Here is a 19,924-nt window from a genome sequence, read left to right as displayed (position 1 = left end):
GCTTCACAGCAATCTCTACCGCGCAAAGCTTTCTACTGATGTAGTGTTGTCGTATTTTACTCTAAGACGCTGGATTCTTTGCCTCACTTGTACCACACTTATTTGCTTCCTATTCCTATTACTGAGCTGGGCAACTGGGTGATATCCCTTGACTTCTAAGGTACCTTACCGCTACCACGCAAGAATGCCCTTCCCAATGGAACAAGTATCGACCGATGTCTTCGCATGTATAACGGAACACCTCTGTAGCAGAGACCTATGTGCAATGGTCCGCGTCTCCAAAGCCTACCACTCTGCTGTACAACCCCTTCTCTGGACAATCATTGAGATGCACCGCCCATGCTTCCATATGCAAACCGCACATAACGCGCTCCGAATCGAAGAAGCTACAAGTCGCATAACGCCGCCTTATAATACCGGTCCTCGAAGCAACTCGCAATACCAGCCAGCTCAGAAGGCGCTCGTCCAAGGCGAGAAGTTTCTCAATGTATTCTCGAGTGGTGAAACACCATGTGAAAAACTGGTCGAAGAGAGGAAGAAAGAACTAGGCGCGTTGGTGCGGTGGCTCTGTTTGCCGACGCATTTCGCCGCACCCAATAGCATGGCCCTAAGCTTTGCACATTTTGTAAATTTGGAGCATCTAGAGATCTCGTGTTATTGGAAACCAAAATCAGGCTTGGATGAATCCAAGGTACAGCTGCCGGGATTGCAAAATTTGAAGACGCTCAAATTGCGTGGTTATTTCCCCGAGGAATTTGTCAGATGGCTTCTCACGGAACCTGACCGGATCGAGGAACTTCATTTGGCCGTCTTGGATCGTCCAATAGGCTGGTCGGATTCCGAAAATGCTATACCAGAGGATCAAATATTTGATTATGTAGAAGAAGTGACGGAAGGAGGGCGTACAAAAGTTGTGGAGGTGGACTTGGAGGATCAAGAATATGTTACAGCTCGTGCTCTTGCATGCCTGGTTTCTGAAAGCATATCGAGACTGTTAAGTCTCAAGACACTACATCTTTGCAAGCCTGGAGTTGGTACCGCGTACGATGAAAGAATGATGTACTATTCTACGCCATCCGACGAGCGAATTCTGAGGGAGTGGAGCGCGCTGTTCAGAGCGACACGAAAGACGCTGCAACACCTTATTCTGGATCAACGACCCGTCGCCCGAGAGAACACAGGAGATAGCAATACTAATAAGGTAAGTCTGTAACGTATTGACGCATGTGAAACATACACTGATTCCATACATCTACCTCCACAGTCGTATATGAGAGAATGTGCGAATGGCCCTTCTTACGATCGTTTTGTCAAGATAGTGCTTCCTGAGTTACTCGACTCTGAGGCTTGCCCAGATTTGAGAACCATTCGGCTGTTTGGATTTGAGAGACATGATGAAGGGGTCGATGCGAGTAATAATCGTGTGAACTACCCCAATTACAGCGTCGATGTACCAGGCCAACTTAGAGCGAGATTTCCTGACGCTGAGGTGTCAGACTACGCTGGTCGCCGGATGGTCATGTGCAATTGGTCGGGGGAACTTGAAACTTGTAAGTTCATGGACGGACGCTACTGCGTACCACTAATCTAGCCAATATTCTGATCTTCGAGTAGATGGAGACGTATTAGAGTCCGGCAATAGCTATGATACCGACGACGATGAATAGTTTCCAGGAAAAAGAGGACAGTGCATATGGTTCTCAGGCTTTCCTTTGTAGCTGATGTCTAGGTTCAATCAGAGTCGGAGGTTATTGGCGCTTTTGTCTGATATCAGGACCTACAATAAGAGCTTAGGAGCTACGGCATTTTCCGCTGCTATACCTGCCTTCGCTGAGCCCCTAGCTCAACAAGCTTGGCTACTCCCTCGTTTTCTTTTTAGCTTTTGGTGTTCAAAATCGTAATTGAACGTGCTCTCGGTTCCCAAAGTAGTCGTTTACTTCGGCCTGGATCGCAGCATGCGAAGCAAGGCAGCTGCGATAGACTATCAAGTGACTAACGAGTCACAGCCAAGGCGTCCGACACAATGTTCATAAAGCTCCATCTCATAACTATCAAGTATACATTAGTCGTACAGCATATATACAATTCGTATTCGAGCCGCGATCAAGCAGCCTTCGTCCTAAGCTGTACACCATGCCAGCTCTTAATTTCGTCTTTCAGCACTTCATTGACCATCTTGTGTTGCTTGATGACCGTCAAGCCTTTGAACTTGGGGGACTCGATCTGGATGGCATACATGGACCCGCAGCCGCCGCTGATATCTTGTACCTGTGCCCTACATGTCAGCGATCGTTCGTACACTAACCGAAGCACACTCATATTCTGCAGACGTGTTGCTAATGCTTCGACATCTGATGTGCGTCCAGACTTGCAATATACCCCGCAATACTGATATGACGTGCATGCTCGCGGTGCAGTAGTCGGTCGTGCGATCGGTGTGGTCAACGCATAGCGCTCCTGACTCCGCACATACGCATCTCCAAGCGAGAAAGCGGGGAAGCATTACATACCTCCAGCTTCACGGGCTCCAATTCCGCTTTGATCTTGTTGAAGACGTGTAATTCTGCCTCGTTGAGGTAATCCGGTGCTTCAGGCGCCGCGCTGGCTGACTGCGAATATGATTGCGTGCATAGCGTGGGCAAATGTGACTGTCGCGATAGGCTCGATCGCAAAACTGACGACTGTTGTGTTCTACATAGTGCAGAGGTAGACGTTGTGAGGAGACGCGAAGTCGGTCGTAAGCATGGCGCTGTGGCTGCGGAGGCTATGCGGCGAAGAAGAATAGCCCTGGATGGTGCCATTGTTGCGGTATGAGGGGCTATGAAACGAATGTCAGCTATTGCCTCTGATTTGTCGCATTATTGGTGTGCTACGAGTAACATGCTTACAAGATCTTGTGCAATGGTTGACGCGACGACCTGACCGACGTTTGGCAGTTCGTGAAGTTCGGCATCGCGAACTTCGTCATAGGCCCGAGCGTCTGCCGCCAAATCACATGCCTCGATTACTAAGTTACACTCAGATGCTGATGCTGCCGTGCCCACGATTGCACAACCTTCAGTTCCACTGACTGATTTGCAAAATATCCAGTCAGCTTCGCGTTGTCCACCGCTGAATTTTCTCGATCTCAACACCAAGTGGCAATATATGTTATCAGACGCTAACCCGCGCGTGGCCTGTGTTGCACAAGATGCCCAGGTGTGCTGGGGCAGGCTGGCGTGAGGGATGCCGACCCACCAAGTATCTCGAAGTACCTCCATGTACCTCTTGTATCGCCAATCTTTGGTTCGCACCGATAACAAATTCTATTAGCAAAGCGCAACGTCCAAGGTTTGCAAATTCGCACATCACTCCACCAGGCATATTCACAACATTGAACGGTGGATGTGTCTCCACAGTTCGTCTCCGCTCCATGCTGATGGCGGAGTGCATATCACGGCACCTCAGCACACCAGGCCACACTTCACAAGCTTACATGGGTTTTAGGGAAACAACATCCAAACGACGGACCTGGACCCCTCATTTCCAAGACACAAGCGGCCGAGACCGTTCGGACCCTGATCAGCGAAGTGCAGCTTGCGACGCATGCTTCCACATGTTGAGGACAGGGTGGGAGCACCAACACCTCATCAGGACGTCCTAAACGGGTCGTCGCACGCCAGGAGGCTGCTTCGAGCCAAGCTTTGCATGAAGTGTACGCCACATACATGGGCTGAGCCTTCCCGCTTGTCAAAGGATTCGTTCAACCGATTCAAGGAACGGCCTCGTCTTTCGTCATATCAAATCCTTGGGCGCCTCTGAGGCATGAGAAGAGATCATACTGCAGCCACATGACGCGTTATGGATTCTTCGGGTCTTCCCACTACGACATCAATTATTGACGATCACCTTGATAAGGCGGCTGCATATCCGTGGAGGTCCTATGGCCGGAATTTCTGGTAGAGGGTGTGCCGTCCAACGTCTATGTTCGGTTTTGGCTGCCATGAGTCCTCCAATTTAGGCCATTTATCCCGATGTAAGGGTATATCGAGTTCAGATTAATACGCATAGAAGGAGCCAATCAGCCGCGCGGCCTTCGGCACTTCACAATTACGGTAAAGTAGCCACACCATGGAATACGCGCTGGTAAATACAGATACAGATTTTGCGCTATGTATAGCTTCACAACGTACGCGACTGCAACTTTTGTCGCAAGTTGATGGAAGAAGACTTGATCTAAGCAATAGCATAGCACTGCGAGGCGAACCTTGACAATCGCAATCTAAAGAGCATCGTAAACCAATATGGTTCTGAGAGGCACCGTGGAGCGGTAACGGTTACATAGAATGAAGAGGCTCAATGATACAACCAAGACTTCACAGCCTTGCCATTCATCACTCACTTCTGCGATTGACCAAGACTAGCAACAAGTTACCAGAATGCGCACCTTCGTCTTGCTCAGTGCACTGGCAGCGCTGGTGCTAGCAGTTCCATATCCTCAAGCTACAGACATATCGATCTCTCCAGGAGCAACTCTCATTTCACTCTCAGCATTTCTCCCGACATCGACTACTGCCACGCCAGATTCTACTTCGCTGAACATCCCAGTCACAGCTTTGCCGACGAGTGACCCCAGTTCAGACGACGACGACGATGAAGACCCAGAGTTGAGTTCGTCGAAAAGGCCACCTCATTGGGAGCCAATCCCAATCTTTACGAAGAAATGCCAGTGTCAATTAGCGACAGCTAGATACCCATGCTGGGCAACCGATGCACTGCAGGTAGGTTGGCGTACATGAGACGATGAATTCAGCACATGATGGTTGGTCTAACACAAGCACCAGAGCTGCCATTTCGAAGAGAACTTCTCGTACGGCTGTTACATGCAAGCGGTGGGTGGATGTCCAACACCAACACGCATCGTAAGTGACTCACGTCCTCCCTGAGATGAAGGCGCTATACTAACACCTCGCAGTGCAGCAACCTCTACCAACCTACGCCTCGTCCTGGACCTCATCCTTGTGAACTGGGGCCCAATCCACCAGTCGTAACAAGCTTTCCTACCCTCACCGGTTTGCCAACTGCCAACTTCACTCTACCAGTCATGCCGACTGCGAATGTGACATTGCCTACGGTCTCTTTGTAGAGGAAGTAGAATAGATTTGCGTACGACGAGGCGGGAAGACCTTACACGCTGGAGGAGAAGCTTTGGCAAGGTAGTGCGCTTAGAAGTGATACTCTCCCGATACAGAAATACGTACCATCCAGATGCAACATATCCCGCTTACCTCTAGAGCCCTCTAGTATCCCAACGTGCAAATTGCTCCTCTCCCAAGTCCCACTGTTGCTCATCGCTAGTATATTGTATTCAACAGTTGCGACACGATCTTCATCACCGTGAAACCTCCCGACCAATATCCACCCATTGCATCGCGCCCATCGCGCCTCTACAACTATCATATCCGTCCCGCACGCATCGGAAGCCTTCCTCACGCAGCCTTAGCTTCCGCCGAATGACTCCGCATTCCTCGTCTCCACAGCACCCACCTGCTTTGCGTCCGACGTCGAACTGAATGAATCATCGGCCATAACTATAGCCGGGGGGTCAACGTGATTCTCCGCGGGGCTGAGCGAGGCGCTTCACTACGTTGCGCTACACTTCCGCCATCTATTGGTGCACAAGCGAAAAGTCGGATCAGGAAATATGGGACACTCCACGCGTGGCTTGAAAGAGAAGAGAGATGGTGGGATAGGGTAAGTAAGGGGTGGATGTGATGGGATGGGAGACCCGCTCTCAACAGTTTGAGTTTGCAGCAATTGTGCTAAAGACCTAGTCCACGGCCCAATGCGGGGCCCGCTCACCCACGCAGGAAAATGAGTTTCGTCGGCTTTCTCGCTACATGTGTGGAGACTGGAGTGCAGAGCCCGACTGTCAACTGAATGTTCTGTGCTGCGCAATTGTCGTGTGGAGAGCCACGGTGGAGAATGGAGTAAGTCATATGGTAGTGCGTCTAGTGGGTCAACGATCAAGGATTTGATGTCATGGCCGGAGACGTCCGATGGACTTCACATGTCGTCGTATTTGGTATTTGAGTATGCAGAAGGTCGAGTGGGTGAGAAAGTTTGCATATGTCAAGCCTAGGCGTTGATCGGACCCTGGGGTTTCCAAGGACGGGGATTGGACCCTTAGTTTTTTCGGATAGAGTTGAGCCGCAGGGTCAGTAATGCTGTAATACACGAGGAACCATGGTACGGACGTATGATGGCGTTTTTCGGACTTTCGAGATGTCTTCGGACCGCGGAGAACGCGAGGCTGGCTTGAGACATGGTCGAGGTTGTTGTCGATTGCCCATCAATTGAGGATCCGCAAGCCTCTCACTCGGTGCTCTTGACGATCAACGCCCATAGCCACCGTCAAACGGTCGAAGCCATTGTTGTGTACCGTGGATCCTTCACCGCTCGCTCCCCGCAATCGACAATCTCCGCATCTCTTGCCCCAGGCGCACAGATTCTCGCCAAACTGCATGTGACACCCACCGTTCACACCATCCTCCAACCTTTGGTCCACGGAGAATCAATCCCAACCCTCCTCTCCCCACATGAGCCCCTACAGTAGCATCCCAACGGTCCGCAGAATAAGCTCACCCGTCATCTAGCATCGCGTAGCACGCAATCTCTCAACACACCGTCTCGCGCCTACCTCGACCCCATTCAGAACGCCACAAGATCCGGAGTATACTCCATAAAACACCTAGACCCTGCTTTCAAGGCGACAGGGTAAAGGGAGGCTCCGTGGACCCTGCCTAGATTACCTACAGCCGCCCATGCTACTGACCAAGGTTAATTCTGCTGCTAAACGCTCGTTCTGATCAGGGAGTGGCCAACGTGGTGCGCATGCTGATGAATGTGACAACGGTGGTGGGTAGATAAGCGCAGTGGTGTGTCTGTTGGGAATTTGCCGCACCGAAGATGTTGTAGCCAAGACAAGGATGCGGCGATGATAGGGCAAGCCACAAGCACACCGTTGCGGCTCAACAACGGTGAGATTCTCATTCGACTGATATCGTACAAATCTGAGGTGCTTGTTTAGCGTTTCGCGAAGTGATGTGTCAGCTTTCGTTCTTCTTCCGACGTCGGAGGTAATTGGCGATGCTGGGAGAACTGCAGCATGTGGTAGCAGTGTATCATCATGTGTTTTGATGATGCGAATTGATGATGGAAAAAGGATTCAGGCGAGTTGCTAAGAATATCGCAGCCTTGCGCGCTAGTATCCTTATGCTCTAGCTTGGTCATCTGTTGACGCAAAATCTCTGCCCCTCATGCTCGCTTGGATGTCGACAAGGATGTCGTCAGCCACAGCCAACCTTGCTGATCGCTACGGCGCAGCATCGGACTTTGTTCTCCACACAGCTGTACGGCTGGTATGGCAAAAGTCACAACACTATATCAACCCATTCAGTCTTGGACTGCTTCTGAGGTTGCAAATATTTTCAATGATGATATCACACATTGCATGCCTTACGCCACGCTCAGATAAGTCGCAAGCGCCTACGTATCCCTTGTTCGTTGAGCGAATCCTTCCCGCTGCATTCGCCACAGTTCGCAGGTCGCTCGTATCCAGTGGTGTGGCACGAACTTGGCCATGAAAAGTGCTCTAAAATGCCGAGCAGCCTGTATTAACAGGGCTTGCCAATGCGACAGCGTGTAGAATTGTCTATATCATGACAGACATGTGACTTACCTTCCGCATCAAACAGCACTGTGGCTGACCGACTACATGTACACATGATGATTGTGCCTGCGCACTCTAGATTGCATGTTCTCGCGAAGGTTAGGCAAAGATGTCCAAAGCACTCGACGACGACTTTCCCTAGAACGGTCAGGGCAGCTCACTCGTCATGTTGGTCCCAAAATGTACCCACAAGCCGCACTGCTGCGTTATCTAGCACCGCAGAAGTCGAATACAGAAAGTGCGACCCCGCATTATGCTTTACCGTTCGGCCTATCGCCGACCATCCTCACACCCTCACACAATTACATGAGACAAAAGATGTGGCCCCGTAGCAGCGCCTCTTTCCCGGCCATTACGCTGTTTGTGTAGTTTTGGTCAGATGAGGCAACCCGCTGTATAGTACACACATGCCTCGAATGTATGGAGGACAGCCGACTGGGGCGGGGTGCTTTTGTTGGGAGTGAGGGGGAGGCATGCATAGATCATGCAGGTGTAACATCTAGGCACGTTGTGTTCATGCAAGAGGCGACAGACGACAGGCGAAACTACCCTACGCCTATGAGGTTGGCCTTAGAACCTTGGAAGCGTTATCAGCAATCACATGTCTGCGTACGGCAGGTGAGAAGACGGGGCGGTGGAGATGAGGTCGCGTACAAGAACGTGTCAGGTGAGCTCGGAGACAGGTAGTGGCGCATCTTGCCGGGGGTGGAGGCTGCACAGATAGGATAATCTGTGCAATGTCAGATGAGGACGGCTAGAATAATCTTACATGCTTCGCGTAATGTAATCATGCCGAGATAACCGTTATCGAGGGGTGAGGACACCGGCGAGTCCGTTTTCAAGTTTTCGCATCATCTCAGACGCCCTAATTAGGACAGTTCATGCTTGATGTGAGACCACTTGGGCATCGTTCCAAATATGCGTATAAGTTTCGCCCTATGATCTGAAGCTCTGATAGAATTAGTTCCATCGCAGAGCTGTCGCGCAATGCGTTGTGGCCGACTTCATCTGCTAGCAAACGCACCTCTCAGATAGTAAATGGTTACGCAGCATAAGCCACCCGGATGTCGGAATGTCTGCCTAAGCCGACTTGTCCGTTGGCGGAATATCAATGTCATCGTCCCGAACTTGAGATCAATAATCAGACAATGTTGTACTATGAATGGAGCGATGATGTGAGCATGCTTAGATTTTCGAAGCTTGTAGATCTAAAACGTGTAGGAGTAGAGTGGGAGACTACTGTACGTCCTGCACAAATGATGTCGCCTTTTTGCCCTGCATTTTCGGATCCTGGATCTTCAAAATAGCCAACGCGACCGATCGGGACGCTTGGTCTGCAGACACAGCGAGTTGATGAAGCGACAATTGTGTGGTGATGTTCGGTACAAGACGTAGCTCCCACTATGATAGTTGTTCAGGTACATAGGTATGCTCCGGCCACGTGCACGACGTTCGCAGCTCTAGCACAAGGCAGTTGACGGCGCACTAGGACCTGAGTCCAGCACTAGAGTCATCGGCGAATATTCTCACCTTTCATATTGTTGAATGCGATCATGCCCTCCATCTCTCGATCTGCTACGCCAGCTTGACTCGGCATCAACATTGGCTTGGACTCCTTGCGAAGTACGAACAAAGTTGACGATCACGATCATCATCGGGCCTTTGCTGGCAGTTTTGTCGGAGGACAGCTTTGTCTTTCGGCCCGTGAGTTAAGAGATCGTGGGGTGGGGCACGGACGGGGAGACGTCTCCCACTTCCCACTGCACGGATGCGACGGCTCTCTCCCTGGCTCGACTTCAAGTCATCAGACTATGATTGTGTCCGTATCTGGAACAATACCCAGTAATGAGCGGATTTTGAGTGGACGTTAAAGACGAATTGATGAAGATAGAGGGAGAAGTAGCGGTGAAGGTCTGGCAAGAACAAGCGCTGACAAGCATCGGGGTTCTAGGCTGTATCGAAAGGCAGGGTGATCCTGCGCGCAGTACGCGGAAGCAGTGGGAAGCCCAATTTTTCGCTTCACGAGAGTCATCGGAGCGTCGATGTTGACGTCACGCATCGTGATCTTGCTTAGGAATTAGAAGTGGGAGCAAAATGCCGTCTGAGTGGGGATGCAATTGTTAGTGCTTGCAGTCCGTGACATGCCAGGTGAGACGCGGCATTACTCCTGAATGGCTGTCGTCGTGACTGACACATTGACAAGTGGGCATTGGAACTCAATCGCATCACTGTATCCGGCCTTGGGTAGCGTTGATGAAAGTTGGCAACATGGCAGTCTGGCGTTACGCGCCCAACGCAGGCAGCCCCGTTTTCGCACAGAGTGTTTGCTAGTGGATCTTTGCGACAGAAGCTCCTCTATCGAGCACGTAGTAAAGTATCGGGGAATTCCACTCGGGTTCTTTGTGGGCATCTGTCGCGTACCACGGTTAAGATCCCATCAAGGTGGTCCTGCGATAGATTGACGTCTCGCTTGACATGCCAGCGAAACCGGCCAAACTTGGGACCCGCCTGGGTCAGCGTGACGGTGACAGTGCATTTCCAGTAGTTGGTAAACCAGTGTGCGGCTTGCGGGACTGCATCCATCCGACGCTGCGCGGGGCAGACTAGACATCATCTTGACGGGCGAGACGAAAGCGAGAGCAACGAGCCGCGCATCCTTTGCTGGGTCACCCGCGTTTAATACCTGGATACTTGCTTGACATGATACAGGCACAGTCGTGCTCAGCCATGCGCTGCTCAGGATCCGTCGCATTGTCGCGATTGCTGTGTCGCGGAGGGCAGCGGAAAGCGGGTTAGTTCGAGGCGGAACTGGTCCAAGCCCCGCTCGATGAGCGTGCGGAGATCGACAAACTGGAGGAAATCGATGATAACATGGCGGGGGCCCTGTCGGGCGGTGACAGAGGGCGGCTCCTCCGCGGGCTTTGAATGGCAGCGATGACTGCATTCTGCCACATTCTGACATGACTCCATGTGGGTCACTGCAGGCGACCAGTGGGCATGGGGGCTAGCGTGCCCAGTGGGCCTCGGTCTGGCCAGCTTCGCGAAGTCGCGACCTCCCGAAAGCAACGTTTCAAGCTGGGCAGGATGGAAATTATCGAAATAAGCTCGCGAGCAGCATCGAAATCCTGATCTCCGACAAAGGGCCTGGCGAAAGCCTGATTTAGTACTACACATGTGCGTGATTGTGCCGCGATCCGTGTTCCGCCTTGCCCACGTCCATTTGCAGCCAAGGTTTAGCCAGTGTTAGCTTTCAATAGACAGCAATCTCCAGCAAGATAAGAACCGTGGTTCAAATTGTAAGACAGTCAGTGGGGCGAGGCTCAATGGGCCTGCTCATCTGAGGGCTGCAAAAACAAATTAGGCGCTCAGCCACTGGACTGCAACGCCGGGTTTGAGACGAGGCCGCCTGTACTCAGCCCACGAGCGCTGCAGAGGTCCAACGGCGACGCGTAGGCGCGCCAGATCAGGGAACCCTTTGCGCGGAACAATGCTCCAGGAGATCAGCTCATCCACGACACGTACATGCTTTTGCGAATGCCTTAGCTGCATACGAGGCTCCTGGGCTGGTGGTGATAATGCGGGGAAGCTGTGAAGCCGGTGTTCTCCATGGCCAATGGAATGCGTTTCGAAATGGCGGCCATGCTGGACCGATCTGTCAGCGACACCGCAGCAACGTGGTTTCAGTTTGTCGCGCGACAGGTGCAAGACGTGCGCGCAGGCCCCGCCATTCTCACGTTGACGGACTTGGGGTACAGTAGTCCCGCTGGCTGCAGCAGAGCACGGCCAGACGGCGAGGCAGTAATCACAACAATAACTGCGAAGATATCGTGAGAGGTCGCCGTGAGCAGCCACTCGCCGCAGGGGCCAGAGAACTGCGACCGGGATGGCCACTAGGCTTCCCCTTCTCCTACGGAATGTGATTGGCATTGGCCCGACCGCCCTTTCTCAAACGGCAAGCGGCACCGGCGATCTCGCTGAGTTGAGCATCGCGGAGGGGAAATTTTCATGGGAGGGCGGGCGGATTGCAAAGCCGTACCCTTATCGCTCCGATCGCTCAGGTACCGCACAACTTGACGCGCCGCAGTCTGTAGCATCGCCATGTTGCGACGTGTAGATGGGGTGGGAAACACGGCCGTTCGCACGCAAACAGTCCATGGGTTCGTTGCGATAGCAATGACATCAGCCCGGCCTCGCTTGAACATGGCACGTGCCCGAGCACGTCGCTGAGGGCCCTGTTCGCGTGGCTTGAGCGCTGCTTGCTTGCTTCTGAGACCAGCAACTGCCTGGCAACGGCTGGCAAATTGCGAACCACTCGAGCCGACGTCGTTTGGCCTCAGATCGAGTGATGGGGGTCGACATGGCAGGCGCTGGATACGACGCGCCCCCCCACGGCTGCTTGCTCGGTCTTGTTGGTGTCAGGCCATGTCTGTTGAGCTGGCTGGATAGCAGAGAGCGCGCGGCGTGCGTCTCCGAGCGAACAGCGGCTGTGTGCGATATAGCTGCGACAGACAGTGTGCAATAGAGCCGGCTGCTGGTCCACCGTTTCGACCTGTGGCCGTGCCAGGCAAGGCCGTGTTCGCTTGGTGTCGGTCGGGAGATAACGCAGAGAAAGCATCAGCTAATCCCGCCCAGCGCCACGGCGATAGCTCTGGGTGGCATCTTGTAGCCCCAAGTACTGTACCTCGTTCGCCTCGCCGGCGGCGGCCATGCAGCAACGGCGTGTCGTCGCCCCTCAGCAGCTCTCAGCGCTGGCCTCCGCTCCCGTTGGCCTCTCGCGGCAGTAGTCAGAACCGGTTGCTGCCGCTTGGCTGCGTGGTGAAAATCCTTGGTGGTGCCCCGGTCTGTTGGGGTGGAGCTAAAAGGCCTTGACCCACCTGTGCATTGGTGGTGCAGCTCCCTGTCGCATCCCTGCGGCCGTCCGAGCGCCAGGCCTCGATTTCGCTTGCATCCTGGTTCAACGATTCCCCAATAGTCGCGGCCCTGCACGTCTTCAGCGCTACCGCCCTCAACACTCTTCTCCATCCCTCCTCCTCAGCACTTCCGGGCCCATCGCAGCCACGAGACCCTTTTAATAGGACTGCTGCAGCCAACTGGTGCTTCTTGGTTTGACACACGGCCCTACCGTCTCCTCACTCCACCGCCGCCTCGCCCACGGTCCCTTCCCCAGCGCTATATCGTACGAGCGCCGCTGCTTGCTTATACGGAAGCCCCGGCCTCGCATCATACTGCGTCCTTTCGGTCCTTCGAAAGCCTCGCACTTCTCGAGAGCCTCTCCAGATCGAGAATCTCTGCCAATTCGACGTCATTGCAGCTTTTGCTAGCTGTCAACGCCTGCGTCGCACCCTTCCCTACCCGCTTCCGCCCAGGGCGAGCTTTGCAAGCCGTTCTTTCACCTATATCTGTGAGTCGGCCCACTTGACAACCTCTCGTGGCCCCCATCACCCGGTGCAGCACGAGAGCGTTGCTCCTCCTCGTGGCCGTACATTCGCTGACGCCTCCGGTGCAGACTGCCCGCCATATAATTCTTTTAATGCTCCCGACACTGTGAACGGCACTCCACCACCACCCGTTCGACCCGCCGCCTCAACCCCACGGAGCCGACCGAATGCCTTACACACCTCCCTCCCAGCGGTCGCCGGCCTCATCAAAGACTAACAGTCCCACCCTGAGCCGGAACCACTCCTACGTCGACCAGCCTCCCCGCTCGCCGGCAACATCGCAACGCCCGTCGCTGCCCCGCTCCGTCTCATCCACCTCATATCTGGCCAAGTCCCGCCGCTCGCCGTCAACGGTGACGGACGACAACACCGCTGCCAATGGCCAACAAGGAAACGGAAGCGTAGACATCAAGTCTGACGCCAGCCGCCAGGGCCCTTCAGCTAACGGTAGCCTCCGCCCGTCTCCTCCTCCTGTGAACGATCTTCTGATTCCCTCAGGTGCGATTACGACTCCTCCTGATTCCTCGGACGATGAAGACCGCGGCCGCAGCATCGGAGATCTCCGCGAACTCCAACAGGCACTGCAACACATCGACCAAAAGCGGATACCTTCGCCCACCCGCGAGACAACCGAGAACGTAAAGCAGCCAAGGCCGCAGCCGCCCGTCACACTGGCGCGCACGCTGTCCGCGGAAGCACGCAAGATTGCCCACTCGCGATCCTCCAGCGAGATCATGCTGTCCCAGCACATGATCCACCCCATCAACACAGACACAATCGTCAGCTCATCAGATGGCAGCGATGCCGAGGACGAAGAGCTGCGGATAAAACCGCCGCTACTCCGCAAGAAGTCTGGCGAGCTGGTCAAGCCTGCCCTTCGCCCCCCGTCCCGCCGTCGCCCCTCAAGCATGCCTGGTACTCCCACCTACTCTAAAGCCGTCCACTTCAACGAGGAAATAGAGCAGGTCAGGCACTTCCTTCAGGTTGATCGTCCCATCGCTGTCAGCGCTGGCTCTTCGCCTGTCGAGACCTACGATAGTGAGAGCGAGTACCCCTTCGGAGAGGACTCTCGGTCCAAGACACCGGAGTGGGACATCAAGCTGATGAACTTCCCTTCGCAAGAGACATACGAGAGGCAAACGGCACCTGTTCGCGTGGAGCGAATCTTCCTGGCGTCCGACCACCAAACTCTGGTAGGCAACATCGCTGTGGCTAACCTGTCTTTCCACAAGTTCGTTGTCGCCCGATTCACTCTCGACTACTGGAAGACTACGTCTGAAGTGGTTGCAGAGTTCAACCAGGATGTTCGCAAGAAGCAAAAAGAGGACGGCTACGACCGATTCAACTTCAACATCAAGTTGGCTGATCAGGCGAACCTCGAGTCCAAGACTCTGCTGCTGTGTGTTCGGTACCAGGTTAACGGCCAGGAGTACTGGGACAACAACAACTCAATGAACTACCAGGTCGACTTCTCCAAGAAGGTCAAGCAGCGCGAAAGCAAGCGCCCGACTGCCAGTCTAGGCGCTGTGCCTCGCAGCCGTCATTCACCTTTGGCACCTCGCCCACGGTCTATGCCTGCCGCCTCCTTCGACGACGACTTTGGCCACGACAACGAGATCAGGTTCCAGTTTGGCAGCGGTCGTGCTATCATTGCCGAATCGCCAAACTCCTCCATCAAGCTCAAGCCCAGGAGCAAGCGTGTCAGCCTGCAAACCGCCCAGGCCTCCACCCGGCCGCAAGTTGCCCAGGCTTTCGCATCCCGCTACGACTTCGGTGCCTCATTGACGGCTGCTCTTTCCACTGCCCAAACGGCGCTCGGTGACCGCAGCGGACTCAAGGTGAACACCCAGGGCAAGATGAACAATGGTTACTTCGACCGCCCGGCTCCTACAATCCAGGCGCCTGCCACCACTGCTCCCGTTCCCGGTACTCGACCTGACTCTTTGACACTGGAGAAGCCCGATCTTCAGTCTGCCGAGTACAACGAGTTGATCCAGAAATTTTGCTTTGTACGTTCTCAACCTCCACCTCAGCACCCTGGTAGCTTGGCCTAGACGGAAACTGACTCGCATCCAGTTTGGCACTCCCACTGGCAAAACTTCTCCGAATGTCACAACGCCTTCTACGAAGACCGCCCATGGAGACGGAGCTCTGGACTACGTGCTCAACCAAACTACTGGAAGTAATCAGTCTTCGGCAACAAGTAGTCCTCCCTCGCCTGCCATGCCGCTTATGGTGGATGGTGCGAACGACCTTGTCACTTCTCGAAGATCATCACCCTTCATCTCTCATCAAACCTCGCCCGGTCCCCTTACCGGATACTCACCCGAGGATCAATACACCCCTCAATATCAGTATGGCTACGGCATGCCAAGTGGTGCCTTCACCGAGCGCGGCCAAACTCCTCAGGCCTGCGTTTAAGGTGCCATTACACTACCTGAACCTGCGGGGCTTTTGCTTTTCCGCGTAACGAATCTCTTTGGACACGAATCACGCTTACGACCTGATTGATCGGACGAGTGGAGCGGACGTTCCTGGTCCGCCGGTTACTGAGCGCTCACGAATCTTCTTCACTACGGTACGAAACGTTGTTGTGGGCCAGCGATTGGCGTTCTTTACGATGTCTTGTTAGAGACGATCGTCGTATTCAGCATAATCCGGACGGCTCCTTTGCAGCATCTTCCTGTCGGCTTTCTTGCATGTCTTTTACACCGGCGCACATTGGGTCTCACTATGGAGTTCCTCGGACATCTTTATCCTTTCCTCATCCTTTCTCATACCATAGATTGGTTGTAATGCTCTATGAGCGTCCCCACTCTGGTTTCGGCGTTTGTTGACGGTCGCTCCTGATCTGTGGGTTCGCAAAAGCTTGTGTTTGTTTTGCATTTTGGAGCGCTTTTTCCAGTATCATTAGGACTCGTTGATCCGATCCTCGTATATAGGCGGTAGGGGAGGCAGAGAATGCGAAAACGTCGTTGTCTAAATTGTGTCGTCTGTACCATCACTTGTGCTTTGTAGTATTCGTTCGTATGCGGCGCTTGGGAATCTGATGGTTTTTTTGGTTGGGAAGTCGCGGGTTGGAGGCTGTCGGAAGCTGTGGGCCAGCCAGCCTATATACCAGTAAATGCAAAAACATGGCATAAAACACTTACCGCGATTTCACGATGTATCCACCTTGATGTACCCCGTGAGCATGGTCCGTACCGCCGATTTGTGAAGCTATTGGTTCTGGATCGTGACTTCCCCAGCCATGTGACCGGGTCTGAGCTCGCTAGCGTTCCTGGAATCCCGAATTATCTTCCACAACTGCAGCCGAGCGCGTATTCATCCACGACACAACTAAGTTGTGCCATAACCGAGCCACTTCGTGGTCCCGTGTCCTTCGCCTTTTACGTGGCACCATGTCTTTCTTCGGTAGCAAAAAGGTGCCTCCGCCGCCTCCCGTTGTACCGCCGCCCGTCCCGCGCTCCGGTCCCGAAATCGACGCGACGACGGTGATATCGCTCTTGGCTGTATTCGCTCTCCTCGGTGGCGCTTACGGTGCATCGATAAAAGTCCTACCAAAGACTACCGTCCTCAAAACACGCGTACTTTTCATCTGGCATCTCTTCGATGCCCTGATCCACTTCGTCTTTGAAGGCTCCTTTCTTTATAACTGCTTCTTCGTCACCTATTCGTTGCCCACCTCTTTTTCCGCGGCATCACGCAACCACCCTCATATCACTCTCTTTACCCCTCCGGATGTGTATTGGCTGGGCAGGCAGGATCTTCTGTATGGCGCGAACTATGGGACCGGTCCATTCAGTCGACTGTGGCAGGAGTATGCGAAGGCGGATAAGCGATGGGGTGGTACGGATCTAACGGTCGTGGCTCTCGAGATTCTGACTGTCTTCGTGGCTGGGCCTTTGGCATGCTGGATATGCTATCTCCTCACAAAAGACGAGAAGAAGGGTGCGTTGAGGAAGTGGTTTTGGATGATAGTCCTGGCCACAGGGGAGATATACGGAGGTGAGTCACAACACTTTCATTACCACGTTCCTGTGGATACAGAGCATGTGCAAATTGTGGAAGCCATCATAATTGGTGAGGCGAGATGTGGGCCCGGCCCGAGGATTGTTGAGACGAAACAACACTGCGTTGTTGCGAGTATGTGGCTGACACGTGGTTCACCGCTACACTAGGCTGGATGACTTTTGCACCTGAGTGGCTGACCGGAAGCCCCAATCTCGACACAAGCAACTGGATGTACCTGTAAGTGATGTTTCAGGTTCATGTTGTCTTTCTCAGTCTACCCGACTATGTTTTCCTCGACAGTTGTATGAGGGCTGGTTCGCATGTCTGGTTCGCATGTCTGGTTCGCTGCATGGCTGCAAAAGTCCATCTCATCCTCCGTGTGTGTACCCTTTCTCGACTCTGCACACGGAATATGGACTTTCACATGCGTTCATGTCTTGTTCCTGGCTCACGGAGGTGATGTGCTGGTCCTGCATATGCGCTGTCGGGCGGATGCGCCGCGTCCCGCGGACCCACTTCTCATCTCTCGACCACAACGCAACATCCGCACGAACCACGCCACCTATGCCTCATCAAGCCGGCTGTATTATCTTTCTTCCGTCTATTCACGTTCTCTCTCATACGTTTTATGTCCAGCAGAACTAGGCTCTGACTAACACGCATCAGCTGGCTTTACCTGGCTTTCTTCAATGGCCTATGGGTCGTCTTTCCACTCTGGATCTTATACGAAGCATACAAAGCTATGAGCTCAGCCATGTCGCAGGCCGAAATGGTTGACTTGGTCAACTACCTCAAAAAGGATGATTAAACCTTGACTTGCATACCGTAGCAACCCGATATGCATGCATTGAGAGCACATTGACAAGGTCTTACGGCGTGCACATCATGCTTCGGCGTGCACATCATGCTTCTCGCGATCGAGCAGTATGCCACGAAATCTACTTGTGGACGTTCTGTTACACATCGTTGTTAGTTCATACGATCTGAATCTGTAGAATGGACGTTATCTCTACGGACGAATACTGCATCTGCTCTCTCTCCCGTGCGCTGCACTCTACCGCTCTGATACTGACCATCAAACTCACATTCGCCCTACTGTTCATTGCATCACCCATCACCACTCCTCTTAGAGTCACGATACACATCACCAACCTTCGTCGTCGTACCTCATCCAGCCTCCATCAGTCGTCCACGTCGCCAAACTAAGATAGGAAGAAAGAAGCATGTAAGTAAGCGGTATGGTCTGAGTTCATCTGAGACGTACTTTGGTGGCGAGGTTCACACGTATAGGCATTGTGGTCAGCATACAGCAAGGTCGCTGACAATCGCTGCTACATGTTGTCGGTTATTTGTCTTGCGCATTATATCACGTAAGGGGATGGAGAGGCTACATCTTGCTGTGTGCGACGAGGGGCATAGAGGAAGTTGAAGAAGACAGCATAGTAATTTCGAGTTTGGAGGAGACCAGACTGTCTCGAATCCAATTATACTATACCAAACATCTGTTTCCTTGTCAATAAATCCGTTCTTTGCTACTTCTGCCTTGAGGTTGGTCAAGGGCTAATGAACTCTCTCAACATTTGTATTTCACTACTTGAGACAACAATAGAGTTCTTGCAAGACCATTGAAAAGACAGTAGCTCTTTGCTGTATCTGCATCATGTCCCCTGTCGCGTTAGTAAAGCATCACGACGATGTTTCAATTCGTGTTGGCAAGCCACCCATCCGACAGTCGCCACGAGACGTGCCAAAAACATACAAACATGTGCTTACATCATTCATTCTGGGTATCATATCTTCCTATCTCACCTCCACCCTACCCACCGTCGCTTTCCTTCCCCCTCACTTTTTGCTCAACCCCTCAAGCACCCTCCTAGTCCCCTCAACAATCAACCCATGCTCAACCGCATGAATTCTCTCCTCCAACGCATCCAGACTCTCTCCTTCCCTCAACTCCACCTCCTGAGTAACAATCGCATCGCCAGCATCCACCTCGGCAATAACCTCATGTATCATAACGCCCGTCCGCTTCAGCCCTTCCTCCTTGCCGGCCTTCCACGCGCGATCAATCGCATGCGCGCCCGCGAACTCGCCGGGTAAAGCGGGGTGCAGGTTTATTATCTTGATACCGGCGGCGGCGATGGGCGAGAGGAAGGACGGGGTGACGATGTGCATCCAGCCTGCGCATACGATGAGATCGGGACGCGGGTGTTGGCCTTCGAGGATGATTTTCGCTAGCTCCGCATCGTATTCTTGGCGGGCGGTGTCGAGCGCGTTGGGATGCTTGTCTTTGTAGGATTTGAGGTTGTGGTAGGTTGTTGGGATCGAGGCTTTGGCGGCGCGTTCGAGACCGTATGCTTTTATGCGGCTAGTATGAATTGTTAGTTTAATTGTACAATAAGCCTGAAATCGAGGCGTAAGTACTTGGATATAACGTGAGTTGTGCGCGTGTTGGGTAGAGCGCCAGATGCGCATGCGTCGATGAGGGCTTGGAGGTTTGACCCGTTGCCTGAGATCAGGACGGTGAGGTTGTATTGACGGTCTGGCATCCTGTATTTGGGCTGATCGAAGACGAATGTGAAGATTCAGTACGAGTATCACTGCGCTGCGTCGAGGCGATTCAGCGCAAGGTTCGCGTTCCAAAATTTGGGCGTGGGGTAGCTCTGCCCCGCGCGGAGATTAGGTTGCAATCGCCGGTCTAGTGAGAATGGACGTGCTATTGGGTATACTACCTAAACTATGATCATGAACCAGACCTTTG

General features: G+C 53.2%; 4 protein-coding genes across 4 annotated transcripts; 2 read left to right on the top strand and 2 right to left on the bottom strand.

The window, feature by feature from the left end:
- Positions 1–2,103: 2,103 nt before the first annotated feature.
- On the bottom strand, positions 2,104–2,801 carry J4E93_001572 (uncharacterized protein; the record flags this gene model as incomplete). Its single annotated transcript, XM_049339523.1, has 2 exons — positions 2,104–2,268; positions 2,511–2,801. The coding sequence occupies 2 exons, from the start codon at positions 2,799–2,801 to the stop codon at positions 2,104–2,106; spliced, it is 456 nt and encodes a 151-aa protein (XP_049203480.1).
- A 10,515-nt stretch (positions 2,802–13,316) lies between these two features.
- On the top strand, positions 13,317–15,570 carry J4E93_001571 (uncharacterized protein; the record flags this gene model as incomplete). Its single annotated transcript, XM_049339522.1, has 2 exons — positions 13,317–15,158; positions 15,226–15,570. 2 exons carry the CDS (start codon positions 13,317–13,319, stop codon positions 15,568–15,570), a joined length of 2,187 nt encoding a protein of 728 aa, XP_049203479.1.
- Positions 15,571–16,550: 980 nt separating this feature from the next.
- On the top strand, positions 16,551–17,971 carry J4E93_001570 (uncharacterized protein; the record flags this gene model as incomplete). The annotated part of the gene is made up of 3 exons (XM_049339521.1): positions 16,551–17,157; positions 17,331–17,400; positions 17,830–17,971. The coding sequence occupies 3 exons, from the start codon at positions 16,551–16,553 to the stop codon at positions 17,969–17,971; spliced, it is 819 nt and encodes a 272-aa protein (XP_049203478.1).
- Positions 17,972–19,005: 1,034 nt separating this feature from the next.
- J4E93_001569 (uncharacterized protein) lies at positions 19,006–19,712 on the bottom strand (the record flags this gene model as incomplete). Its single annotated transcript, XM_049339520.1, has 2 exons — positions 19,006–19,531; positions 19,588–19,712. The coding sequence occupies 2 exons, from the start codon at positions 19,710–19,712 to the stop codon at positions 19,006–19,008; spliced, it is 651 nt and encodes a 216-aa protein (XP_049203477.1).
- Between the last annotated feature and the right edge of the window lie 212 nt (positions 19,713–19,924).

The sequence above is a fragment of the Alternaria ventricosa genome (genome assembly GCF_023758065.1).
Source record: "Alternaria ventricosa strain BMP 2768 chromosome Unknown scaffold_2, whole genome shotgun sequence".
NCBI lineage: Eukaryota > Fungi > Ascomycota > Dothideomycetes > Pleosporales > Pleosporaceae > Alternaria > Alternaria ventricosa.
Note: the sequence above shows the minus strand (reverse complement) of the source record. Positions and strands in the feature narration are given on the sequence as shown.